Below are 22,868 nucleotides of genomic sequence, written 5' to 3' on the forward strand. Positions count from 1 at the left end.
CATATACAAACTAAGATCTATTTGTGGGTTATGACTAGCTATATACACACACTGTTAGAGAACTCAATTCTTGTGGTTCAAAGATGTATACTCGAATTCCACTCAAGCAAAAATAGCACTCAGTTTTGTGAATAAACTAACATTGGTTGAAATGCTCCAAAACAGCCTTGGGTAAAATCGGCACAGGACTAGGAGTCCTACAACAAGCTGAATTTAACTTTAATGAAAAGAGACCTACTGAGAGAGAAGATTTCCTTGCCCAAGTTGGCCATTAGAATGGTTCTTACTTCAAGAAGATGGTAAAGGATAGTGAGCAGGCTGAACAGATAACCAGGCTTTAGAAAAACAGAAACTCATAGATAGTGAGACAACATGTTAGGGGACAAAGACGGGGTAAATTGTCAGTGGTAAATTTGAGTCAGTGTATGCACACGGACTCAAAAAGTGTTATTGAGAATGTTCCTCCAGATGGAAGCAGAGGTTGCTCAAAGAAAAGAGCCTGAGATCTTAGCAGCAAAAATACAAGGAATGAATGTAATGGTGGCTTATGGTCCCTCTAGTCTACGGGAATTTATAAATGGAGAATATATTTTTCACAGATGCTCCCTAATTTTCCAGGCCCTATACATATGCAAACAAGACTTGCCTACTAGTGCAATTAGTAAGAACTGTAAACCTATTCAACTTGATAGGATGTTGCCCATCAGAGGAAGATGGGCATTACTTAAAAATAAGGCCAATTGGGAGGCCAACCATTCTAGTATGAAACAGGGCATATAGCTGGGCTTGTAAGAGACTTGGAATCCAGAATTAACTGTAACTTGGCCCTTGGTTTATAATCAAACCCATTACAACATTTGGTATGTAAACAAGAGCTGATTTTATTAGTAATGATGAGAAAATATACCGAAATTTTGACTTATTTTGTAGTGATCTTAATCTAACCCATAATAATGTGATCTCTGTTCGGTTGAACACTAGTGTAATTGGTAAGATTAGTTTTACTGATTTTATTAAAACCAGCAAGAATATTGATACTGATAATCAAAGTGTTGGAATACTGAATTGACACCTCCACCTAACCCTCTTCCAATGGAAGATGATTGGCCAGAAAAATAACTAAATTAAACCAATAAGCAATTAATTGTCACATTGAATCAATCTATTAATAAAGTTCACATTTCAGTGATGAAAAAAGTTAAAGGAGATGTCAAACTTACACATATTTATAAGCATATTTATTACGGAATATTTGGTAAGCTTAATTGTTCTTTTAAGCAATACCTAAACTTCTTTGAATGACCAAGTGATTAATTTTTTGACATTATCCTGTTGCTTTTCCTGGCCTACAAATGTCAAAAAGGTGCAGAAAAAAAAAATGATGAAAAGTAAGTTTTTAATAGGAAAGCCCTGGAAGCTATGCCTGAAAGTCTTGAACATCTCTGTTTTGTCTGCTTTCTGTATCCTGCTGTACTACTTCTTTTATCTTTATTAAAGACTTTAAAAAAAAAAAAAGATATTGTGGTAAGAACACTTAACATGAGATCTATGCTCTTAAATTTTTAAATGCACAATACAGTGTTGTTAATTATAGGTACTATGTGGTACAGCAGCTCTCTAGAATTTATTCATCTTGCATAACTGAAACTTTATATTTACTGAACCATGACTCCCCATTTTCCCCTCTACCTTGCCCTTGACAACCACCATTCTATTTTCTGCAATTTAAGTTTGAATATTTTTGATACCTCATCTAAATGGAATCATGTAGTATTTCTCTTTCTGTGTCTGGCTTATTTCACTCAGCACAATGTCCTCCATGTTGCTGCAAATGGCAGGATTTCCTTCTTTTTAAAGGCTGAATAATATTCCAATGCGTTTATACCCCACATTTTCTTTATCCATTCATGGTTGTTTCCATATCTTGGCTATTGAGAATAATGCTGAAATAAACATGGCAGTACAAATATCTATTCGAGATCCTGATTTCAATTCTTTTAGGTATTTACCCACAGGAGATATTGCTGGACCGTATGGTAGTTCTATTTTTAATTTTTTGAGGGACCTCCATACTATTTTTTATAATGTCTGTACATTCTCACTAACAGTGTACAAGGGTTCCAAATTGTCCAAGTCATCACCAACATTTATCTGTAGCTTTTTTGATAATCATCATTCTAACACATGTGAGGTGATATCTCATTGTGGTGTTGATTGATGATTAGTGATGTTCAGCACCTTTTCATATAACTGTTGGCCATTTGTATGTCTTCTTCAAATAAATGTTCATTGAAATTCTTTGCCAAATTTTTAGTCATGTTGTTATTTTACTATTGAGTTGTAGGCACTTCTTATGTATCTCAAAATTAATTCCTTACCAGATGTATGGTTTGCAAATATTTTCTCCCATTCTTTAGGTTGCCTTTTCATTCTCTTATTGTTTTCTTCACTGTCCAGAGCTTTATAGTTAATGTAGTTCTTTCTACCTGTCTGTTTTTGTGATTGTTGCTTGCGCTTTTGGTGTCCTATTCACAAAATCATGATCAAGACTGATAGCGAGAAGCTTTTCCCCTATGTTTTCTTCTAGGAGTTTTACAATTTCAGGTATAGTGTAAGATAGGGGCCCAATCTCATTCTTTTGCCTGTGGATAACCAATTTGACACTACTATTGTTCCATTGTTGAAGAGACTATCCTTTCCCCTGTGTATTTTTGGTACCCTTGTAGAAGATCAATATATGGAAAAAGAAAAAAAATAGATTACTACCTACATGAACATCAACTCCAGCTGGACTAAAGATTTAAATATAAAAACAAAACTTAAACACTTAGAAAAATATAAAGATAAATATATTTCTGAAATTTTGTAGGGATGATTTCTTATTAATACCAAAGAAGTTTTGATCATAAGAGGTAATATTAATAAATTCAAATATTTTAAAATTAAGAATTTTTGCTATTCAAATGGGGCACTTGATAGAAAATAAAAAGACAAACTTCCAACTAGGCAAGATATTCACAATATTTTTTGTGTAAAATAGGAAGTAAATTGCAGATATTGAAAGCATCCATAGAAATTAATAACAAAAATACAAACAACCCAATGGAAAAATTGGCAAAAATTATGAATAGAAAGTCACAGAAACACATATAACAGTAAACATATGAAGAAACTTTCAAACTTATTAGTTAACAAGGAAATACATATCAAAAGCATAATGAAATACTTAATTCATATCTACTCAATTGTCTAAAAACAAGAATTAGAAAATATCAAGTGTCAGAGGAAATGTGTATCAAAATTATCTTAGATATTGCTGGTAGGTGTGTGAAATGAAACAACCACTTTGGAAAACAATTTACCATTATTCTGTGAAGTCGAACAACTGCCTATCCTACAATCCCACCACTCCAAAGAAACGTGCACATACACACCAGGTGACATATGCAGAACTGTTCAGAGCATTACTGATTGTGATGGCAAAAAGTGAAAACAGTTTAAATGCACTTTGACAGAGAAAGGAAAGATATAAATACATTAACAATGAAATATAATCATAATGAAGAAAAAGTGAGCTACAACTACATGTGAAAGAATAGATGAATTCTAGTAACATACATTTGAATAAAAAAAGCAAGTCCCAGAAGACTGTATACAATGACATTAAATCCCTTTCTACAAAGTTCAAAAACAACTCAAACTAAGTCGTATATTATTTAAAATATGTGTATTTATGATACAACAATATATAAACAGATGTATTAGTTTCTGTTGCTTATAATAAAATACCTGAAACTGGGTAATTTATAAGAAATAAAAATTATTCCTGACAGTTTCACAGGTTGGGAAGTCCAAAGTCCAGGAAACACATCTAGTGAAGGCCTTGGTGACGGTGTCTCTACAGTGACACAGGGTATCACATGATGAAATGGTTGAGCAAGAGAGAGATCTAAACTTCTCACTAGCTCTCTTTAGAGCCATCAGAACCACACCCTAATATTACTCTATGAATGGATCAATCTATTCACAAAGGCATAGTCCTCCCAATCTAATCACCTCTTCAAAGTCCTACCCTTCAGTTATCATAGGATTTCCCACCTTCTTAACAGTCAATCCACAGCAACAGGTAATAATAAACACAAAACTTATGATGGTAATGGCAGAGCATTGGGCTGGGATAGAGAAACAGCACATAGGTAGCTACAATTTATTGATAATGCTCTCATTCTTGGGTAGGTGGTAAGATAATAGATGTTTATTTCATTATAAAAACAAACAGTAAAATAAAAGAGTTATAATTGGGTCAAAGGTCAGAATGCATTATGAATCAAAGGTTTATGATTATTCCAAACAAACAGTAAAATAAAAGAGAGTTATAATTGGGTCAAAGGTCAGAATGCATTATGAATCAAAGGTTTATGATTATTCCAATCCTAACAGAAGATGCTATAAAACCAAAATGTAACAGCAATAGCAAAGTCGACAGTAATATTTTAGTGATGGTTTAAAGACTATATTGGAATATTGCGGAGATGGGCTTTAAGTTTCTGAGACTCTGTGATTCTGTGAAAACTATTTAGGGCATTCTCCAAAAATTTCACATTATACTACATAGAGAAATAGGAAATTTCCCTTTGTTAGAATTTTCCCTTAAGACTGTAGCATATTGGCCATCAGCTCATCATAGGTCAAGTAAATCATTTGGAGAAAAAAGTTGGTTTACTACCTTATGAGTAAGGTATCTTTGAGCACAAACTATATAAGGATAGGTAATTAAAAGTACATACTTTATCAATAGCATTCAATATTACCTACTTAAATGCAGACAATTGAGATATTAGGTCATTTGTTTTATTCACTACTCAGCATTCAAAATCATTGTTGCTTTCTGTATGACTTCACGTATTTTGTTTTTGTTTGGAGATAGCATTTTCTGCATCCTTAGTTATGTTCAAGTGTTTTCTAGAATACACCAAACATCTTACCTCTTAACTCTTTTCTTGTGCCGTTTTCTCCTTGGGAAAATACCCCATGGATTTCTTGTTCTGTTTCCACTGCAGTTGCCTAGATCCTCAAATGAGATTAAATTTTCATCGTCTAATGAAACAGGGTTTTTTGAATAAGGTTTGCTTTTTGTTTTGTTTGTTTTAACCATCTCTAACTCCATAGCTGGCAATGGCTTACAAGTAAAGAAATAAATTGTTTTTATAATATTTTTAATTTTATAACTTTTTTTGTGTGTAACAAACTCAACAAGATATTGTTTACAAATGATAATTGATTAAAGATATAAATAGCTCTATTTAAATGACTTTTCTTGGTAGTTACTAAGGTATATCTCTTCCAATGTATTTCCATGATTCCTATTTATGCCAGTACTCCTTGTAACCAAATAAATTTGTTCTCTGCTGATTAGACTATAGATGAAACAGATAACTAAGCTTAAGCTGAATAATATTTGAAAGGAATTCAGTATTTTCTCTCTTAATAGTCCCTTTTAAGTGCTGGGTCTCAGTCTCCTTACATGAGGTTTACATTTCTCTCCATTCCAAAGGTCAATTCATACAAATACAAACTATCCTAACCTCCTATTACAGGATATTACCTTCAATATCTGAAACTATGGATGACTCTTTAAAAAGCCAAGTCAATTTCTCACTTCATCTTTTACATACGAGCTGAGCAATATAGCATAGTGGACAGTGTATGATGAGCTTTGTAATTGGAAGGTTAGAGTTGAATTCTATCTCTGTGACTTCTAAACGTGACTTTAATTTTCTCGCTTGTAAACGTACATGCCATAAATACCTTCTGCTTAGGATAATAGTGAGAGCTGAAATGTGATAAGGTACTTACCAGCAAACACAGTAACACAGTACCAGGCACAAACTAGCTGTTCTATTAAATGTTTTGCAAAAAAAAAGAAACAAAAGCAGAACTGAAAGCAGGGTGGATGGACGTGAATGACGTATCTATAAGGATAAAATATTAAAAAAATATTTTCAACTTCATCTCAATTAATAAAAATGTGAAAATATTAATATGTAGAGAAGGTGTGATAACAGAGCTTTACTTAACCTGTTTGACTTCTGTCCACAATAAAACCTTAGAGTGCAAAGATCCTAAAACTATTTGACCTTCTAAGACGCACTGCTTTCTGTATATACATACACTTCTAATGTGTAATAAGATGTGAGGTATTCTTATATCCTGCAGACAATTCAAAATTGAACCCACAGTTCTCAGCACAGGAGATCATTTATTTTCTTGATGTGACTTAGATTTCTTGGAAAACTTCATAGTATTGGGAGTCCAGGGGTCACCTCTCCAAGTGTACTGTATCTTTCTCACCAAAAAGTCAAGCTATTTATGCTTAGAATCTTTCAGTTATAGGAAACTCACTGCTTATTCATGTATATTATTTTATATTTGGTCATCTCTGATCCTTAGAAAATTCTTTAACTTGAGGTAAAACTTTTTTCTCAGTAACTTCCACTGAAACCTGTACAAAGTCCCTATTTCCATCTTCTCCACAGGCCTTGATTTCTATTTTTTGGTTTCAACTAATAGCTCTGTTACTAGCTAACGTACATTGAGTTCTTGGTTATTATGTGCTACCAAATGCTTTAAAAATTTGAATGGCATTACATAATATATACTTTCTTATTTCTTAGATGCAATTTTTGGGGGGCTAATTTTTAGATTTGAAGCTTTTGTGTTTCCTTATAACTTTTTTTAGAGCTATCAGTTTCTGATATATATAAAATTATCCCTATGATTTATTTTGAATTTTCCATATTCTTCCTGCAATTTTGTCAGTAGTTGTTTTAGTCTATTTCAGGGATCTGTTATTCCACGTATAAGTTCAACAAACCTCTGAAGTAGGAAGTAGGTATTATTATTATCTACATTTTCAGATCTACATTTTGTAGATTGTTAGGATCAAGATTTTGCACATGAAAAAGCTAAAATTTACAGAGGTTAAATAACTTACCTAAAGTCACATGGCTAGTATGTGGCAGAGAGAGATTCATTTCCAGCTCTGTCTGACTCCAAAAACTTCCATTATTTGAAGATAGGCAAAAAACGGGCTCTTATCCCCACTTTTGCAGAAAGGGAAAGAACAAGGTGAGAAGTCAGATAAAGCTGAATCAGGACTCAGTTCTCCAGCTGAGTCAATGCATAAATGTTACTACTCTCACCTCTGTGTTTTACATTTGAAAATGTTCTTACTACTCGGAGTAATTGAATAACTGGAACTTTTAAGATTCAGAAAAATCTTGGGATTGGAAGAGATATTTTGGATCACATAGTCTTATCAAGGTCAAAATGTCAATATTCTTCTCAAATATTTTTCTATTAGAGACTTATTGTGGATGGCCTATTATATATTTGTATGGCTCTATCAGAAAATCCATCATTATGCTGACTTGGGATCTGTTTGCCAGCTATTTTCATGTATTTATCCTGAAAACTCCCAGTCCTTTATAAGGTAAATGGAACTTTAAATCTCTACCTCTTTTTCTGTCTCTAGGATCTGATATTTTCTTTCCTCTATTAAAATAGGCCATGAATGAATTCTGATATTTGAAGATCTTGTTTGCTCTTAGAGATCTGAAAATGGCTCCTGGGAATATGGGGTGAAAGGGATTAATTGCTGTTACTGTAACTAAATAATTTCAATCCCATGAAATTAATTACAACTACAAAGTATAGTTGGCGATGCCAAATAGACTTATTCAGGACGCTAGGGAAATTATCCCAGGTGCTTTGTTTTACTTAATGAAAAAAATCTTGGCAGCCTGCATTAGAGCTTTAGAAAAATTGAAAACATGGAAAACTTCTGATCTTACCAAATGATTGACAAAATTATGTCAGATTTTCCTTTCTTAGGAATGCTGCATTAATAAACCTTCCAATACTCTAAAAGTGACATTTTCCTTCCTTTCTTTGTTAAAATGGAGACAAACTCTTACATTCTTGCAAAAACCTACAAAAGGAAACTTCCTCTGTATTTATCTCCATCTATACCTAATCCTTATACTAGCCTAAAAATCCTTAGGCTGGTGAACTGGAGCAATGGCTTGATGCCAAAAAGTGAACATAGACATTTTCTAGATCTACCAAATGCACTCCAAAAGTTATGGGACTGAGATCTTCCAAAGCAGCCAGACATGGAATGAAGTGTCCAATTGGCATTACTCTCTGGCAGTGTACTCCTGTATGTGTTGCTTGCATCATGGCTCTTATCTCCTCCATTTAGTTCAACATCACAAACTCGGCTTCTAGGACCCATCAATTTCCTTTTATAAGAGCCTTAAAGCTTTGACACTTCTATCTATTAGAAATCAGAGAATGTTGGATTACGTTAAAAAATTCAACTTTATTTTGGTTACTGGAGGCACACCTAAAGCAGAAGCAGAAACAATCATTGAAAAATAAAAGGATAAAAAAAGGGATATACAAGACATATATTGAGTGATTTTGGTAAACTGCACTATTGGTCCATCATTGCATACCCCTTTTCTTTATGAGAATTACGTATCTCTACCTACACATCCCATTGTCATGTTCTCCACGTTACATGCTTCAGAAAGTAACATGTGAGTGAACCTGAAGTGCTCAGTGTCTGAGCCAAAGTTTATGTTATTGCTCTATTCTCTCTGCCACACGGGCATATTTCTGGTAGGGGCTGCTGCTCTAGCCTGAATCTAGAATGAGAACATATGTGAGACAGACACAGAGCAGATGAGGAGCCATCAACATGTAATGGGAGTGAAAAAGAAATCTTACTTTTTTGGTAAGCCATTGGAGATTGGGAGGTTGTTTGTTAATGTAGCATAACTTAACCAAATTGACTAAGAAGCTAATGTTTTGGGGGAAAATCAACTGCCAAACTGAATTTCTAAATACGGAAAAAATGTTCATCAAAAATAAAGGTGAAATAAATATATTTGCAGGTCAAAAAATACCTGACAGTATTCATTGCCAGTACATCTGCATTAAAAAGGGAAACAACAGAAAAAAATAATAATTCCAAAGAGAAATTTAGAAATGTAGAAAGAAATAAAGCACAATATAGAAGGTAAATATGTGGCTAATATGAATTAATTTTGACTTTACAAAACAATAATAATGATTTTGTGAAATTTTAAATATATGTATAATAAAAATTGATGGTAATAATAAAATGAAATTTTGAAATGGACTTAAGGATTTTACATTTTTTAATACAATTGGGGAACTGATAAAGAAATTATTTATACACAATTGAAAGAAGTCAAGTATTCATGTTTTAATTTCTAGAGAAGCCACAAAAAATATGGTAAAACAAACACTGAAGTCAAGGGTTTGGATCCCCTTACTGGCCAGCCACACAAAAAATAATAAAATAAAATAAAAATACAGTAAAATCATGTATGACTGAAAGTTAAGCGAGGGAAAAATAGAATAATAAAATAATTTGCTAAATCCAAAAGAGAGCAATTAAAAAACCCATAAAACAGGCTGGTTAAATATAAAACAACAGTCAGATGTCAGATATGTACACGGATATGAATACATATATGTGTATGTATACGCACACATATAATGTAAATATGTTACATTTTCTAACTAAAATACCTAAAATATCAGAATAGACACAAATTTCAACTATATGTTGCTATAAGAAACCTTAAATATAAGGGTACCAACATTTTGAAAGTAAAAGATACACAATGCAAATTTTAAGAAAAAGAGAGTGTAGCTATATTAATTTTGAATACCGTGAATTTTATGACAAAAGGAGTTATTAGAGCTAAATATGAACATTTTGAAATATAACAATTCTAAATCTGTACCTACCCAAACTATGGCTTCAGAACATATACAGCAAACACTGATAGAAGTAGTAGAAGATACAGACAAATTCATATTTGTAGCAAAAGGTTTTAACCTAAGAGTTGATAAAGCAAGTAGGCCAAAATAATTAGTAAGTATGAGAAATATGAATAATATAATAAACAATTTGATCCAGTTAATATAAGGAATATTGCACCCAACAGTGATATACTTAAAAAATAGGTATGGAATTTTTACCGAAAATAACCATGTGCTAGATTATAAAGCATACCTCAAACATATTTCAAATTATTAAAAGCATTGAGACTATGTTGACCACTGTGGAATTAAGCTAAAACTCAACAGCAAAAAGTAACCAAAAAATATCTGTTTGGAAATAAGACAACAGTTTTCTGAAAAACATGTAAGTAGAGAAAGAAATAACAATAGAAAATAGAATAGTTTTGAACTCAGTGATGATAAAGTTACAACATAAGAAAATTTGTGAAATGCAGTTTCAACAGTGATTGGAGAACTTTAATGCATATAAGTATAAAAGAAAAGAAAAAAAACCCCAAACTGCAAATCTACAACCTAAACTTTCATTGCAGGAAGACAGAAAGAAAACAGCAAATTAAACAGAAAGAAAGTAAAAGGAAAAAAATTCTAAGGATAAGAAGAGAACTTAATGCAATAGAAATGTAACTAGAAAATATTCTAAAAAGCCAAAAGTTAACTGTTTGAAATCAGTAATAAAATGGGTAAACTCCTTAGTAGGGTAAACTCCTACTAAGACTGATTTTTAAAATTATTTTTTAATACAAACTTAATTGATTACACATTTATGGGATACAGAGTTGACTATCAGTATTTGTGTACAATACGTGAAGATCAATTTAATCTTCTGTATGTGGATATCCAGTTTTCCTAGCACCATTTATTAAAGAGGCTGTCCTTTCCCCAATGTATATTCTTAGCACCTTTGTCAGAAATCAATTGGCTGTAAGTGCATGGGTTTATTTCTAGACTCTCTATTCTGTTCCATTGGCCTGTTTGTCTATTCTTATGCCAGTACCACGCTATTTTGGTTACTGTTGTTGTATACTGTATTTGGAAGTCAGGAAGTTTGATGTCTCCAACTTTGTCCTCTTTGTGTAAGATTGCCTTAGCCATACAGGGTCTTTTGTGGTTCCATACAAATTTAAAAATGTGTGGTTCCACACATTTTTTCTATTTCTGTAAAGAATGTCATTGGTATTTTGATAGGGATTGCTTTGAATGTGTACATTCTTGGGGGCAATATAAACATTTTGATGATGTTAATTAGTCCAACCCATGAACATGGGATATCTTTCCATTTACTGTGTCCTCTTCACTTTTTCTTACCAATGTTTTATTGTTTTCATTGTAGAGGTCTTTCACCTCGATTAAATTTACTCTTAGATTTTTCATTTTTTTCTGATAGCTATTTTTAATGGAATTACCTTCTTGATTTCTTCTTCAGTTATTCTGTAATTAGTGTATATGAAGGGCATTGACATTTGTGTGTTGATTTTGTATCCTGCCATTATGCTGAATTCATTTATTAGTTCTGATAACTTTTTTAGTGAAGTCTTTAGGGTTTTCTATGTATATGATCATATCATCTGCAAACAGAGATACTTTGACTACCTCCTTTCTGATGTGGATGTCTTTTATTGCTTTCTCTTGCCTTATTGTGCTGGCTAGAACTTTCAGTATTACTCTGAATAAGAGTGGGAAATGTGGGCATCCTTGTCTTTTTCCAGATCTTAGAGGAAAAGCCTCCAATTTTTGTCCATTCAGTATAATATTAGCTGGAGTTTGTCATATATGGCCTTTATTGTATTGAGATACATTCTTTCTATTCCTAAATTGTTGAGTGTTTCTATCATGAAGTGGTGGATTTTATCAGATGCTTTTTCTGCATCTATTGAAATGATAATGTGGTTTTTTCCCTTCATTCTGTTGATGTGATTTATCATGTTTATTGATTTCTACATGTTGAACCACCCTTGCATACCTGGGTTGAACCTTCTTGGTCATGATGAATGATATTTTTAATGTGTTACTGGATTCTGTTTGCTAGTATTTTGTTGAGGATCTTCATGTGTGTGTTTATTAGGAATATTGTTCTGTAGCTTTCTTTTCTTCTTGTGCCTTTTTCTAGTTTTGGTATGAAGGTAATGCTGGCTTCTTAGAACGAGTTTGAAAGTATTCCCTCCTCTTTAATTTTTTAGAAGAGTTTGAGAAGAATTGGTATTAGTTCTTTAAATGTTTGGTAGAATTCAACAGAAAACTATTTGCTGGGGCTTTATTGGGAGAATTGTTATTACTTCTTCAATGTTGTTACTCACTATTGGTGTGCTTAAGTTTTCTAGTTCTTCATGATTCAACCTTGGTAAGTTTGTATGTGTCCAGGAATTTATCCCTTTCTTCTAGGTTTTCCAGTTTATTCACATAGTAGTCTCTTAGGATCCTTTGTATTTCTGTGTTATCAGTTGTAATGTCCTCTTTTTCATTTCTGATTTTATTCAGTCTTCTCTCTTTTTTATTCATTAGTCTAGCTAAAAGTTTATCTACTATACTATCTACCTTAAGTGAATCATTGTGCAGTGTATGCATGTACTGAAATGACATACCATACCCCACAAAAATGTACAAGTAAATGTTAAAATTTTTTAAAAAGAAAATGACCATACAGTAATTCACAGAAGAGGAAATCCAGATGTTCAATAATGAAATGAAAAGGTGTGCAAACTCAGTAATAATTTAAATATTTAAAGATTAAAAAGGCTGGTGGCAAACGTGTTGGCAAAGGCAAAAGAAACCATAACTCTCACACACTGCTGACAAGAGTGTAAACTGGTATAATCATTTGTGAGTTATTTTGCCAATATTAAAGCAACTTCAAAATGAATACTCTGATTCAGCAATTCCAGTCCTAGATAAATACAGGAGAAACTGTAGATCATGGACAAAGGGAGCTATGTATAAGAATGTTCACAGCAGCATTGTTTGTAACAGAATAAAAGGAAACAACTAAGTGTCGATCAACTGGAGACATAATATATCTACACTGGAATGCCTGACGACAGTTAAAATGAATGATGTAGAACTAACCTTATCGACGAATACCCAAAATATGGAGTTGAATAAACAAAGCAAATTGCAAAAGAATTACCTGTACAATATGACTTTCAAACATTTGGAAAGCTAGTCTATACAACATTTTTTGGGGGGAGCTGATGGTTAGGGGGACCCAAACCCTTGACCTCGGTGTTAAAATACTGTGCTCCAACCAACTGAGCTAACTAACTATCCCCTGTATACATTTTTTAGATACATAAAGTTGTAGTAAAAATGACAACATGAACATAAAATGATCAGTAATACATCCTTAAACATATTTTATGGCAGGAAACAAAGGAGGATAATAAGATTAGGGAAATGTTTAGAGATCAGTTAAATCTACAAATTTAATTATAAAAATTCTAAAGAAAATAGGGCATAATGTTAAAATTTCATAAAGTTGGGTGAGGACACAAGTGTTTATTATATTGTTTTGTATTCTTTTTTGTATATTTGAACTATTTCACAATAAAACAGATGGTAAAATAAATCTTTGGGATGTATACAGTTAATAATAGAGTAAGAATTATATTATTATATTTATTATATTAATAACAAATGTTGTAGAACAAACTATTTGCTCAGCAGGCCAGGATTTAAAAGAAAAAAAAAAAAAAAAAGCAATCTTCTGGATCTTTATACAGACCCCAACCCATTCACAGTTACTTATATAATGCCAAACACAGAAAAAATGGTTGGAGATACACAAGCAATCTTCTGGATCTTTATACAGACCCCCAACCCATTCACAGTTACTTATATAATGCCAAACACAGAAAAAATGGTTGGAGATACACATAGCATACACACACACACAAAGCTGTTTCCATAAAGATGAGCATGTATTGAATGATACAGACTGTCTGATCACAGAGCCCAGGTGACACGACGTTTCTGGACTTGTGATCTGCGTAGAGCATCTTCATCTGAGTTCACAGAGTGCCTACGGACAATGCTACGAAGCACTGCACTGTGTTCTGGTAATGAAGTAACTTGTATAGGATCTCCAGACTGCTGTACATCCTTACATTTTTTGGCAGATTTACAGATGTTCAGGCAGGTACAGTTATTGGTGTACTGCTTGCACTGTAGGAGAGAGAGGATTCCTAGGGAAAACAGAAGCCAGGGAGTAGGATAAACAAACAATGGAAAGTCACAGTAACATCCCACTTCACGTTGGTAGAAGTCCCTGATCCAAAGCCCAGTGGACCCCTTCCAACTACTCAAAGCCATCTGGGAGGGGAATGCTTTAGGGAAAAGCCTGAAAACATATGCCCAATAGCTTAAATGCTGCTCAGCTCAAGGAAAGTGTGGATTCTTTTTGAAACAGAACTTGTTTCTATCTGGGTTAGGAAGTGCAATTTCAAATAAAATTCAAAAGACTTCTTAAGAAAGGAGGGCCTCTGGTTTTGGTGGGTGGCCATTTAGCATCTGATATTGCTTCTTCTTGCCCTCAAACTGCCTTGACACCACACTGTACCCCAGGGTCACTGCCCCTCTCCACCTAACTGAACATTCTTTTTTAGCTATTCAGCTTGGTTTTGATTTTGATAGTTATTTCTGCCATAAAGTGGTGAGAGGGTGAAAGNCCCCTCTCCACCTAAATGAACATTCTTTTTTAGCTATTCAGCTTGGTTTTGATTTTGATAGTTATTTCTGCCATAAAGTGGTGAGAGGGTGAAAGACAGAGGAAAATGTGAAGATGAGGCGCTGTCTTCTGAGGCAGGCATGTTAACATTTCACACAGGCCTAATCTCCAGCTCTCTCCCTGTAGGAACTGTACTCAGAGAATGAGTCCAGGTAAGCTTTAGCCTTTTAAAATGCAAAGATTGGCACATTTTTTTTCAATTCCCCTGTCCTGTCCTTTCACTCTCCCCTCTATCAAGGGTAGATTAGTTCTTATTAGCCTTCAAGGGCCCTGGAGACACTCACCACAGGTAACAAGGAAGATAACATTTACATAGGCAGCAATAGTGACCCAGCTGATCTTGTAACTAGAGAAGTACATGGTTTGACCTTGCCTTAGATTATGGTGATACAGCAGGAGTGTACAGAGCAGAAGGATACCTAATGTCCAGAGAAAAGAGTCCCTTTTGAGGAACTTTGGTTCCTTTACTCACATCTTTACCCAAGATAAAACTGAATTCCAATCCCCCACCCTGTCCAACTGCACCTTGTCCAAAAGTTGAGTTCACTTTAATGCTAGTTCTAATTCAAAAGCTGCAATAAGTATCTGAGTCAGAAAAGTGGGAAGGCCAGTAGTCTGGACCCACAAATCAAGTACACTGCCATGCCTGTAATAAGGGAGCCAGGAAGTTACCTGAGAGGAAACTGATGAAGGCAATGATGAGGTGGACATATTTATTTTGAGGAAACATACAGGTAGATTCCAAACCCAGGATCAAGTTAAGGAAGAAGGAAAGGATGAAGACCCAAATCATCATGATCCTGATCACTTTCAGGTTATCTGTTGGAAAGCAGAAGCTGTATTGAGAAAAGTACACATATTTCTTCTAGGCTCATGTCCACGTGGGGTCCACAAATCTCTAGGTAAAAATGGGAATTGGGTGAAAGATTTGATTATATAATAAAGAAGTGGGGAAAGAATAATGTGCAGGAACCTTAAGCTGAACTAGAGAGAACCAAGAAATCGTTCTCTATCTTGGTGTGTCTGTAAGCTTCTTTTTGTATTCTTTTCTCAGAACTCATTTCTTGTTAAATACCTCATTTTGCCATGTTCTCCTCTAGTGGCAATATAACCTATTTTCCTTGGTGCAGTTACCTTTCTTTCATACCCCTCATACTCTAGTTGTCTATGATTATGCTACTGCCAAGACTTCTCAAATGTCCAGCAGTTAAGTCTCTAAGCTTCTAAAATTTTCTTCCAGGGCCGGCCCCGTGGCGCACTCGGGAGAGTGCAGCACTTGGGAGTGCAGCGGCGCTCCCGCTGCGGGTTTGGATCCTATATAAGGATGGCCGGTGCGCTCACTGGCTGGGTGCGGGTGACACCAAGCCAAGGGTTGCATCCCCTTACCAGTCACAAAAACGACAAAAAAAAAAAAAAAAAATTTCTTCCAAACATGCAAATGGTGAGATTTCAGAGTATGCCTTGACTATGTTGATTATGGAAGTGGGCACACTGCAATCTGAGAATGTTGCTTCAGAGAATAATGAGTAAGATGATGAGAGAAATGAAAGTCAAGGAAAGACGAACCCTTCCTCTCCACCCCATCTCTTTCCATAGTACAGTTCTGACCTTCTGGCCAAATAGTAGTGCAACACACCATCCATGGACTGTGGCCCAGCTTGTTTTTTTGTGTGTGTGGAATCAGTTCAATCCATTCATCCACAATGACTCCTATCACCAACAAGGCTACGGCCCAAGAGGAGAAGAGCAAGTTCATGGCCTGGATATTTCTACTTGACATACGCACCATTAAGAGTGGGGATTTGTAGCTGAGATAACTAGAAATCCCCACCAATACTTCATATGTCTCTTCTTGAATTTGATTCGTCACAGAGGAAGGGCTGGACTTTTAGTGATTGCTGAGGCATTGGCAATGGCAGAAGCTGAAGTAGCCTATGGAACAGAGAAGATAACTCCCACCTTCTGCCACTCCTATATCGGGGCCAGCCTGCTGTCAGGACTGCCAACTGCCACGGAATTGTCTGTTGGCTTGACCCTTGACCCTGGGCCTAGTGCTGTGGAAGCACCAAGGGGCCAGAGGTCCTGAGAGAGCTCTCGGATATAGGGGTAACTGCAGGCCTTGAAAGAAGTTAGACATGCATGACTAAAGAGGTCCAGTTTTAGGGTTAGAATCATATGTTCCAGGATTGGTTGACATTAGGCAGGGTTACTGAACGGCAGAAGGATTTTAAGATTCCTGAGATGAGGAATCATCCAGTTAACTTCCCAAAAGGGAAAGACCATCAAAATACAGGATGTTCCAAAAAACTTGGGTCCTCATTGGAAGAGCCCTGTGATGTTAGTGAAAGACAAGGGCTCAGTCTTTACACTGGGCAGCAGTTTGTCACTGAATTCAAGCTGCCCCTGGGTGGTATCCCCCTTCTGTCTCAAGGGCAATTCCTAAATCTCTCAGAAACTGCAAGCCCAAGCAGTCAACACTCCTGGTCACTGAAGGAATGAGCTCCCACCCTTCACCACTCCTGTATCAGGGCAGCTTGCCATTAGTGCTGCCAACTGCCATGGAATTGTGTAAAGTTTCCTGCTAGGGAGAATGGTAGTCAAGGATGTCATTAAATAAGATGTACAGTGTAGAAGGAAGCACAAGCATGGTGAGAAAAAGATGTAAGCACTGGTTCCAGTTAAGTTTAGGGCGTCTGTAGGACACACAACTGACAGAAAAAATTTACCAGCCTTGGGAGGACAGTTGAAAGCTAAGTGTGCATGTCCCCGTGTAGGAATATCACATAGAATGTGACAAGAGATAGAGAAGGACATTCTGGAGAACGTCAGCATTTATGAGAAAGTGCAAAAAAGGAATGGCCAGAGAGATGGCGAAGGAAGCTAATGTTGCTAAGGAATTAAAAAGACTATGGTTTTGAGGAGGGACTGAGCCACGATTTCTAATGCTGCAGGAAAATCAAATTAGGTAGAAGCAGAACACAGGTCACTGAATTTGGCAATTAGAATGTCACTGGTGGTTTGAGCCATAACATTTTCAGTACAGTGGTGGGAGAAGTGGAAGAAGTAGAAGAGGTTTTTTGGTTTGTTTTTTTAGACAGATGACTAGATTCAATAAATAACAATAAAAAGAAAAAGAATTGTAGCTTCAAGAGGAAATGGGAAATCTGTACTTTGGGGGGAAAAAAAGTACAAAACAGTGTAATAAATCCCCATGAATCTTTCATCCAGCTTAAATGATCATCCTCTGAATTATTCTGAAACAAATCTCAGACATAATTTACTTTTTTAAAATATAATTTATCTTTTATTTCTGTAGCATACAAAAGGTATAAATATGATTTATGTAAAACCAGTCACCTGCACTCTGAAGCAGAAAGTACATGAAACTAGGTTGTAGCTCTCCAACACAGAGAGAGGAGGCAGCAGGATCAGATTCACTTGCCCAATGGCAGGCACCCCTTCCTCAGCCACTGTCATATACTGTAACTGGAGATGAGTGAACAGCGTTTCTTCTCACGACGGTGGGTGATGGAGGATTGAGGGGCTGTGGAGCACTTCTATAAACGAGGCACTGGAGGAGCAGGCAGAATGCCTGAGATGGAAACCAGTCATGCCAAAACAAGGCAGGCAAGACTGGCAAGTGGGGGGTGAGCAAGGGGTCTTTCCATCTCCCACATCTCTTTCATTCATATGGCTACTTGACATGGAGCAACGAGCAACAGGAAGCAGGGATGGAGAGGCAGTCCACGGAAGGAAAATGTAACAGATTCCTCGCCCATGCTGGCAGCAGTTCAGTGCACAAAGGCTTGGGAGCTGAACAGTGGTGAATATGGGACTCACCAGGTTCATGTGTTCTCAAGATTCAGATATACCTTGGGACCAGTGAACTGGTGTAAGAGTCATATGATTTGTTGGGAGGTGCTAATAACCTGCAACACTTGGAAAAAATCTTATGATCTCTGAGGAAAGGTGACAGGGGCACAATCTATACCGATGAGCCAAGCTCTGGGGAGCTGGTAATATTAATGTCAGGAAGAAAGGCCAAAGCTCTGCCCAATGAGGCTGCACAGATCAAGAGTCAGCCAGCTGTTCCTCACCAAAGCCTCTCCTGCCACCTTCCTTGATAACGACAATGGCAATGTTTCTATATATAATATTCTCATGCTAAGCTATGATCCCTGACCAAGTCTATGAAACCCAGAGAAGGAGGAATGAGTGTGTGTATGTGTGTGTATACATGCGTGTATACATACATGCACATATATGTGTGCACAAACATACATATAAACACGTGTATACATACATGCATTCAGGGATCATTCCAAAAAGAGCAGACTGTTGCTCTTTGTGTAAGGCAAGGGCAAGGGCAAGGTAGGCAACTCTCTGCCCCTGAAAGTTCTGCAGGAAGAAAGCCCCGCCCTGTGCTTTCCTGTCCTCTCATTCACAAGTTAGCTTACTGTCAAAGCTAGAAAACCCGATGGCAAAGGCCTGAAGTGCACACAGCGGGTAGTTGTAGTCCAGTGTGAATACATCATCTGCCACACGTCCAAACCGCATGACTATATAGTCAGGGTCACTTCCATGGATTATCTGAAAGTTTTTCACGGATGCCTGAGCGACCTGGCCGTGGAAGTTGAGGACATAGGATTGAGTGTCATTGCTCCAGACTGGGGCCTTGTGCAGTTCAATCAAGTTCTCCACGGTTTTGTTGTGTCATTTTGAAAGCAAGCTCTCATCACTTCGTGGCTGAAGTGGGATCTGTTCATGATTCATATACATCCCTGGAATGATCACAGACATTTCCCTAGGGCCTCTGAATCCAAGTACATTTGTTTTGTAGCAGATGGCGGCCAGCTCCTGCCGGATATGGGCCTTTTCTACCAGGCCCTGGGCCTTGACTGGGCTGACACCATCGTCATAAACTGTAAATTTGGTCCCTATGAAGTTGGATCTGAGTTTGCCAATGTAACATTCCCTTTCATGAGATAAATCGGTTGGGTCAATGGAGATAATGTAGTTGGATGTTTTGCTCTTTTTCCACTTTCTACCTGCAAGCAGAAACATCTTCCGATTTTCATCTTTTTCCAAGTACATATAGTAGGTGGGAAGAGACCCCAATCCATTCCTTTTTTATCCCTGGTTATCTGACACTTTACTGTGATACCTCGAGGGGCAGGACTATACGCAAAGTTCTCTAAATTCTCCACTTCTCCCAGCTGGTTATCAGCCTGCTGCGCTGCAGTACTGGAAGCTCCTGTATCTGTGGTTGATTTCTGGCTGGAAGCAGAATTGGGTCTCTCTGTTTCTGAATATGGCAAACGGGATTTAATTTTTTTCCTTCTTCCTCACCATCAGTCACCTCCTCATCAAAGTTCAAACTACCTTAGATACCAAGTTTTTGGAGAATCTCCTGAAGATCTGGCTTGGAATCAGTATCCAAAGTGCTTTCCCCATTCACACGAACCTACTGAGAGAACATGAAGTTTGGTTTCCAAATCTTGAGCATCTGGCTTCAGGAAGGCAGCTGGGCCATCAGTGCCATGTAGGATGACACCGTCGTACGGAGTAAGAAGTTCCACCAAAGGAGTTTGCTCCTCACTACCTTTTGGCTTTGACCAACGCATTCTGGCTTCTGGATTTGGCTGTACCATGAGTGGCCTGATGTGCTTTTTTCTCTGCTTCTTCTCCAGCAGTGCTCTGGTTATCCAGCTTCAGCTGCCGAAGCTTCGTGGTCTCATCTTCAAAGGCACTGTCCCTGCAGGGTCTGAGGCAGGGGCGCAACACCTCCATGCTGGCTGCTGGGCAAGCAGCAACAACGACCGAGCCCAGACGCTGCTCATAATTTCATCTTTACATACTTGTTTGTGTCACTAAAAGATATTGATTTTTTTTTTTGTCGCTGATTTTACTTTCTCTTTCTCTTAATCTGGCTTATTAGAGGCTTATCAGTTTTGTTGGTCTTCTCAAGGACCATTTATATATGTCTTTATCCATTTGAAAGTGTTATTTTCAATAACATATTTCAGTATTTTAAGCTTTTATTTTCATTATTTCCCTCTTCCTTTTTAATTTTTTTTGCTTTTATCCTATAGACATCTTAAAATAGTTTAAAATTTTTCTTTAATATGCCAGAATTTAAGGCTATGTATTTTTCTCTGGGCACCAAGTTTATTTAAGCTTTTATTTTCATTATTTCCCTCTTCCTTTTTAATTTTTTTTGCTTTTATCCTATAAACATCTTAAAATAGTTTAAAATTTTTCTTTAATATGCCAGAATTTAAGGCTATGTATTTTTCTCTGGGCACCAAGTTTGCCATGTCTCATACATTTCATATGACTTTTTCTCTATTTTGTTTCTTATTAGACAGTTTTTCATTTTAGTTTTGATTCCACCCATGGGTTCAGGGATTATCTTTGAGGGAGTTCTTTATTCCACAATTTTTTTTTCAGAATTGATGTTTTATTTATTTATATTTTAAATTTTTTTATTGAAACAATTGACTATACATATTTGTGGGGTACAAAGTTGGCCATCAATACTTGTGTACAATGTGTGATGGTCAAATCAGAATAATTGGCTTATTCATTATTACAATATGTAGTTATTCTTTGTGCCCATTAACTAATTTCTCACTGACCCCCTTCCTTCTCCCCATTTCCCATTTCTAGTAACCCCAGTTCTGTTCTCTCCTTCTGAAAGTTTGACATATGATTGCGGTTGTTGTTTCTCTCTTATTCATTTATTTAACTAATTTATTTAATTCTTAGCTCCCACTTATGAGTGAGGATATGTGGAATTTGTCTTCCTGTGCCTGGCTTATTTCATTTAACATAATTTTCTCCAAGCTCATTCATGTTGCTGCAAATGGCAGAATTACATTCTTTTTTATGCATGAACAGTATTCCATTGTGTACATATACCATATTTTCCTTGTCCACTCACCTGATGATGGCCATTTAGGTTGTTTCCACATATTGGCTATTGTAAATAAAGCTGCTATAAACATGGGAGTGCAGGTATCCTTTGACATGATTTCCGTTCCTTTGGGTATACACCCAGTACTGGGATTGCTGGGTCATATGGTAGTTCTAACTGTAGTTGTTTGGGACACCTTCATACTGTTTTCCATAATGCCTATACTAATTTGCAGTCTCAGCAACAGTGTATAAATGTTACCATTCTCTGCATTCTACCCAGTGTTTGTTATTCTTTGTCTTTTTGGTAATAGCCAGTTTAACTGGGGTGAGATGATATCCCAATGGGGTTTTGATTTGTATTTTCCTAATGATTAGTGATGTTGAACATTTTTTCATATACTTGTTGGCATTTGTATGTCTTCTTTTGAGAAATCTCTATTCAGCTCCTTTGCCCATTTTTTAACTGGATTTTTTTTTACTAAGTTGTGTGAGTTTCTTGTATATTCTCAATATTAATCCCTTGTTGGATGTATAGTTTGCAAATATTTTCTCCCATTCTGTAGGCTGTCTGTTCACTGTGTTGATTGTTTCCTTTGCTGTGCAGAAGCTTTTTAATTGGATATAATCCCATTTGTTTATTTTCTCTTTTGTTGCCTGTGCTTTTGGAGTCTTATACATAAAGTCTTTGCCTGGTCCTACATCCTGAAGTGTTTCCCCTATTTTTTTCTTCTGGGAGTTTCATAGTTTCAGGTCTTAAGCTTAAGTCTTTAATCCATTTTGAGTTGATTTTGGCATATGGTGAGACATATGGATCTACTAGTTTCATTTTTTTACACACAGATATCCAGATTTCCCAGCACCATTTACTGAAGAGGCTGTCCTTTTCCTAATGCATTTTCTTGGTGCCTTCATTGAAGATCATTTGGCTGTTAAGTAGATGGATTGATTTCCGGGTTCTCTATTCTGTTCCATTGGTCCAAGTGTCTGTTTTATGCCAGTACTATGCTGTTTTGGTTACTGTAGTTTCATAGTATAATTTGAAGTCAAGTAATGTTATGCCTCCGGCTTTATTTATTTATTTTTTTTGCTCAGGATTGCTTTGGCTATTCTGGGTCTTTTGTTGTTCCATATGAATTTTAGGATTGTTGTATTTCTGTGAAGAACGTCACTGGCATTTTGATGGTGATTGCATTGAATCTGTAGACTCCTTTGGGTAGCATGGACATTTTCACAATGTTAATTTTTCCAATCCATGAACATGGAATGTCCTTCCATCTTTTTCTGTCCTTTTAAATATCTTTCAGCCATGTTCTGCAGTTCTTACTATAGA

The 22,868-nt window shown here is 36.1% G+C and overlaps 1 protein-coding gene and 1 pseudogene across 1 annotated transcript; both read right to left on the bottom strand.

Annotated features, from left to right (window-relative positions):
• Positions 1-13,720: 13,720 nt before the first annotated feature.
• TMEM225 (transmembrane protein 225) lies at positions 13,721-16,409 on the bottom strand. The gene is made up of 4 exons (XM_008592409.1): positions 16,229-16,409; positions 15,293-15,439; positions 14,905-15,039; positions 13,721-14,078 (listed from the first exon to the last, which is right to left on the bottom strand). Exons 1-4 carry the CDS (start codon positions 16,407-16,409, stop codon positions 13,840-13,842), a joined length of 702 nt encoding a protein of 233 aa, XP_008590631.1. The 3' UTR covers positions 13,721-13,839.
• A 2,648-nt stretch (positions 16,410-19,057) lies between these two features.
• LOC103607964 lies at positions 19,058-20,410 on the bottom strand (annotated as a pseudogene).
• Positions 20,411-22,868: the final 2,458 nt, after the last annotated feature.

This window comes from Galeopterus variegatus, unplaced genomic scaffold (genome assembly GCF_000696425.1).
Source record: "Galeopterus variegatus unplaced genomic scaffold, G_variegatus-3.0.2 Scaffold7900, whole genome shotgun sequence".
Lineage (NCBI taxonomy): Eukaryota > Metazoa > Chordata > Mammalia > Dermoptera > Cynocephalidae > Galeopterus > Galeopterus variegatus.

What these genes read in the sequence shown, in the direction of transcription:
- TMEM225 (XM_008592409.1), bottom strand. Translation starts at nt 16,409, where the DNA reads ATGGTGCGTATGTCAAGTAGAAATATCCAGGCCATGAACTTGCTCTTC. An exon ending in CTTCATCAGTTTCCTCTCAG is followed by an intron (nt 15,040 to 15,292) that starts GTAACTTCCTGG and finishes TCTGGACATTAG; the next exon opens with GTATCCTTCTGCTCTGTACA. An exon ending in TATCTTCCTTGTTACCTGTG is followed by an intron (nt 14,079 to 14,904) that starts GTGAGTGTCTCC and finishes TGTTTTCCCTAG; the next exon opens with GAATCCTCTCTCTCCTACAG.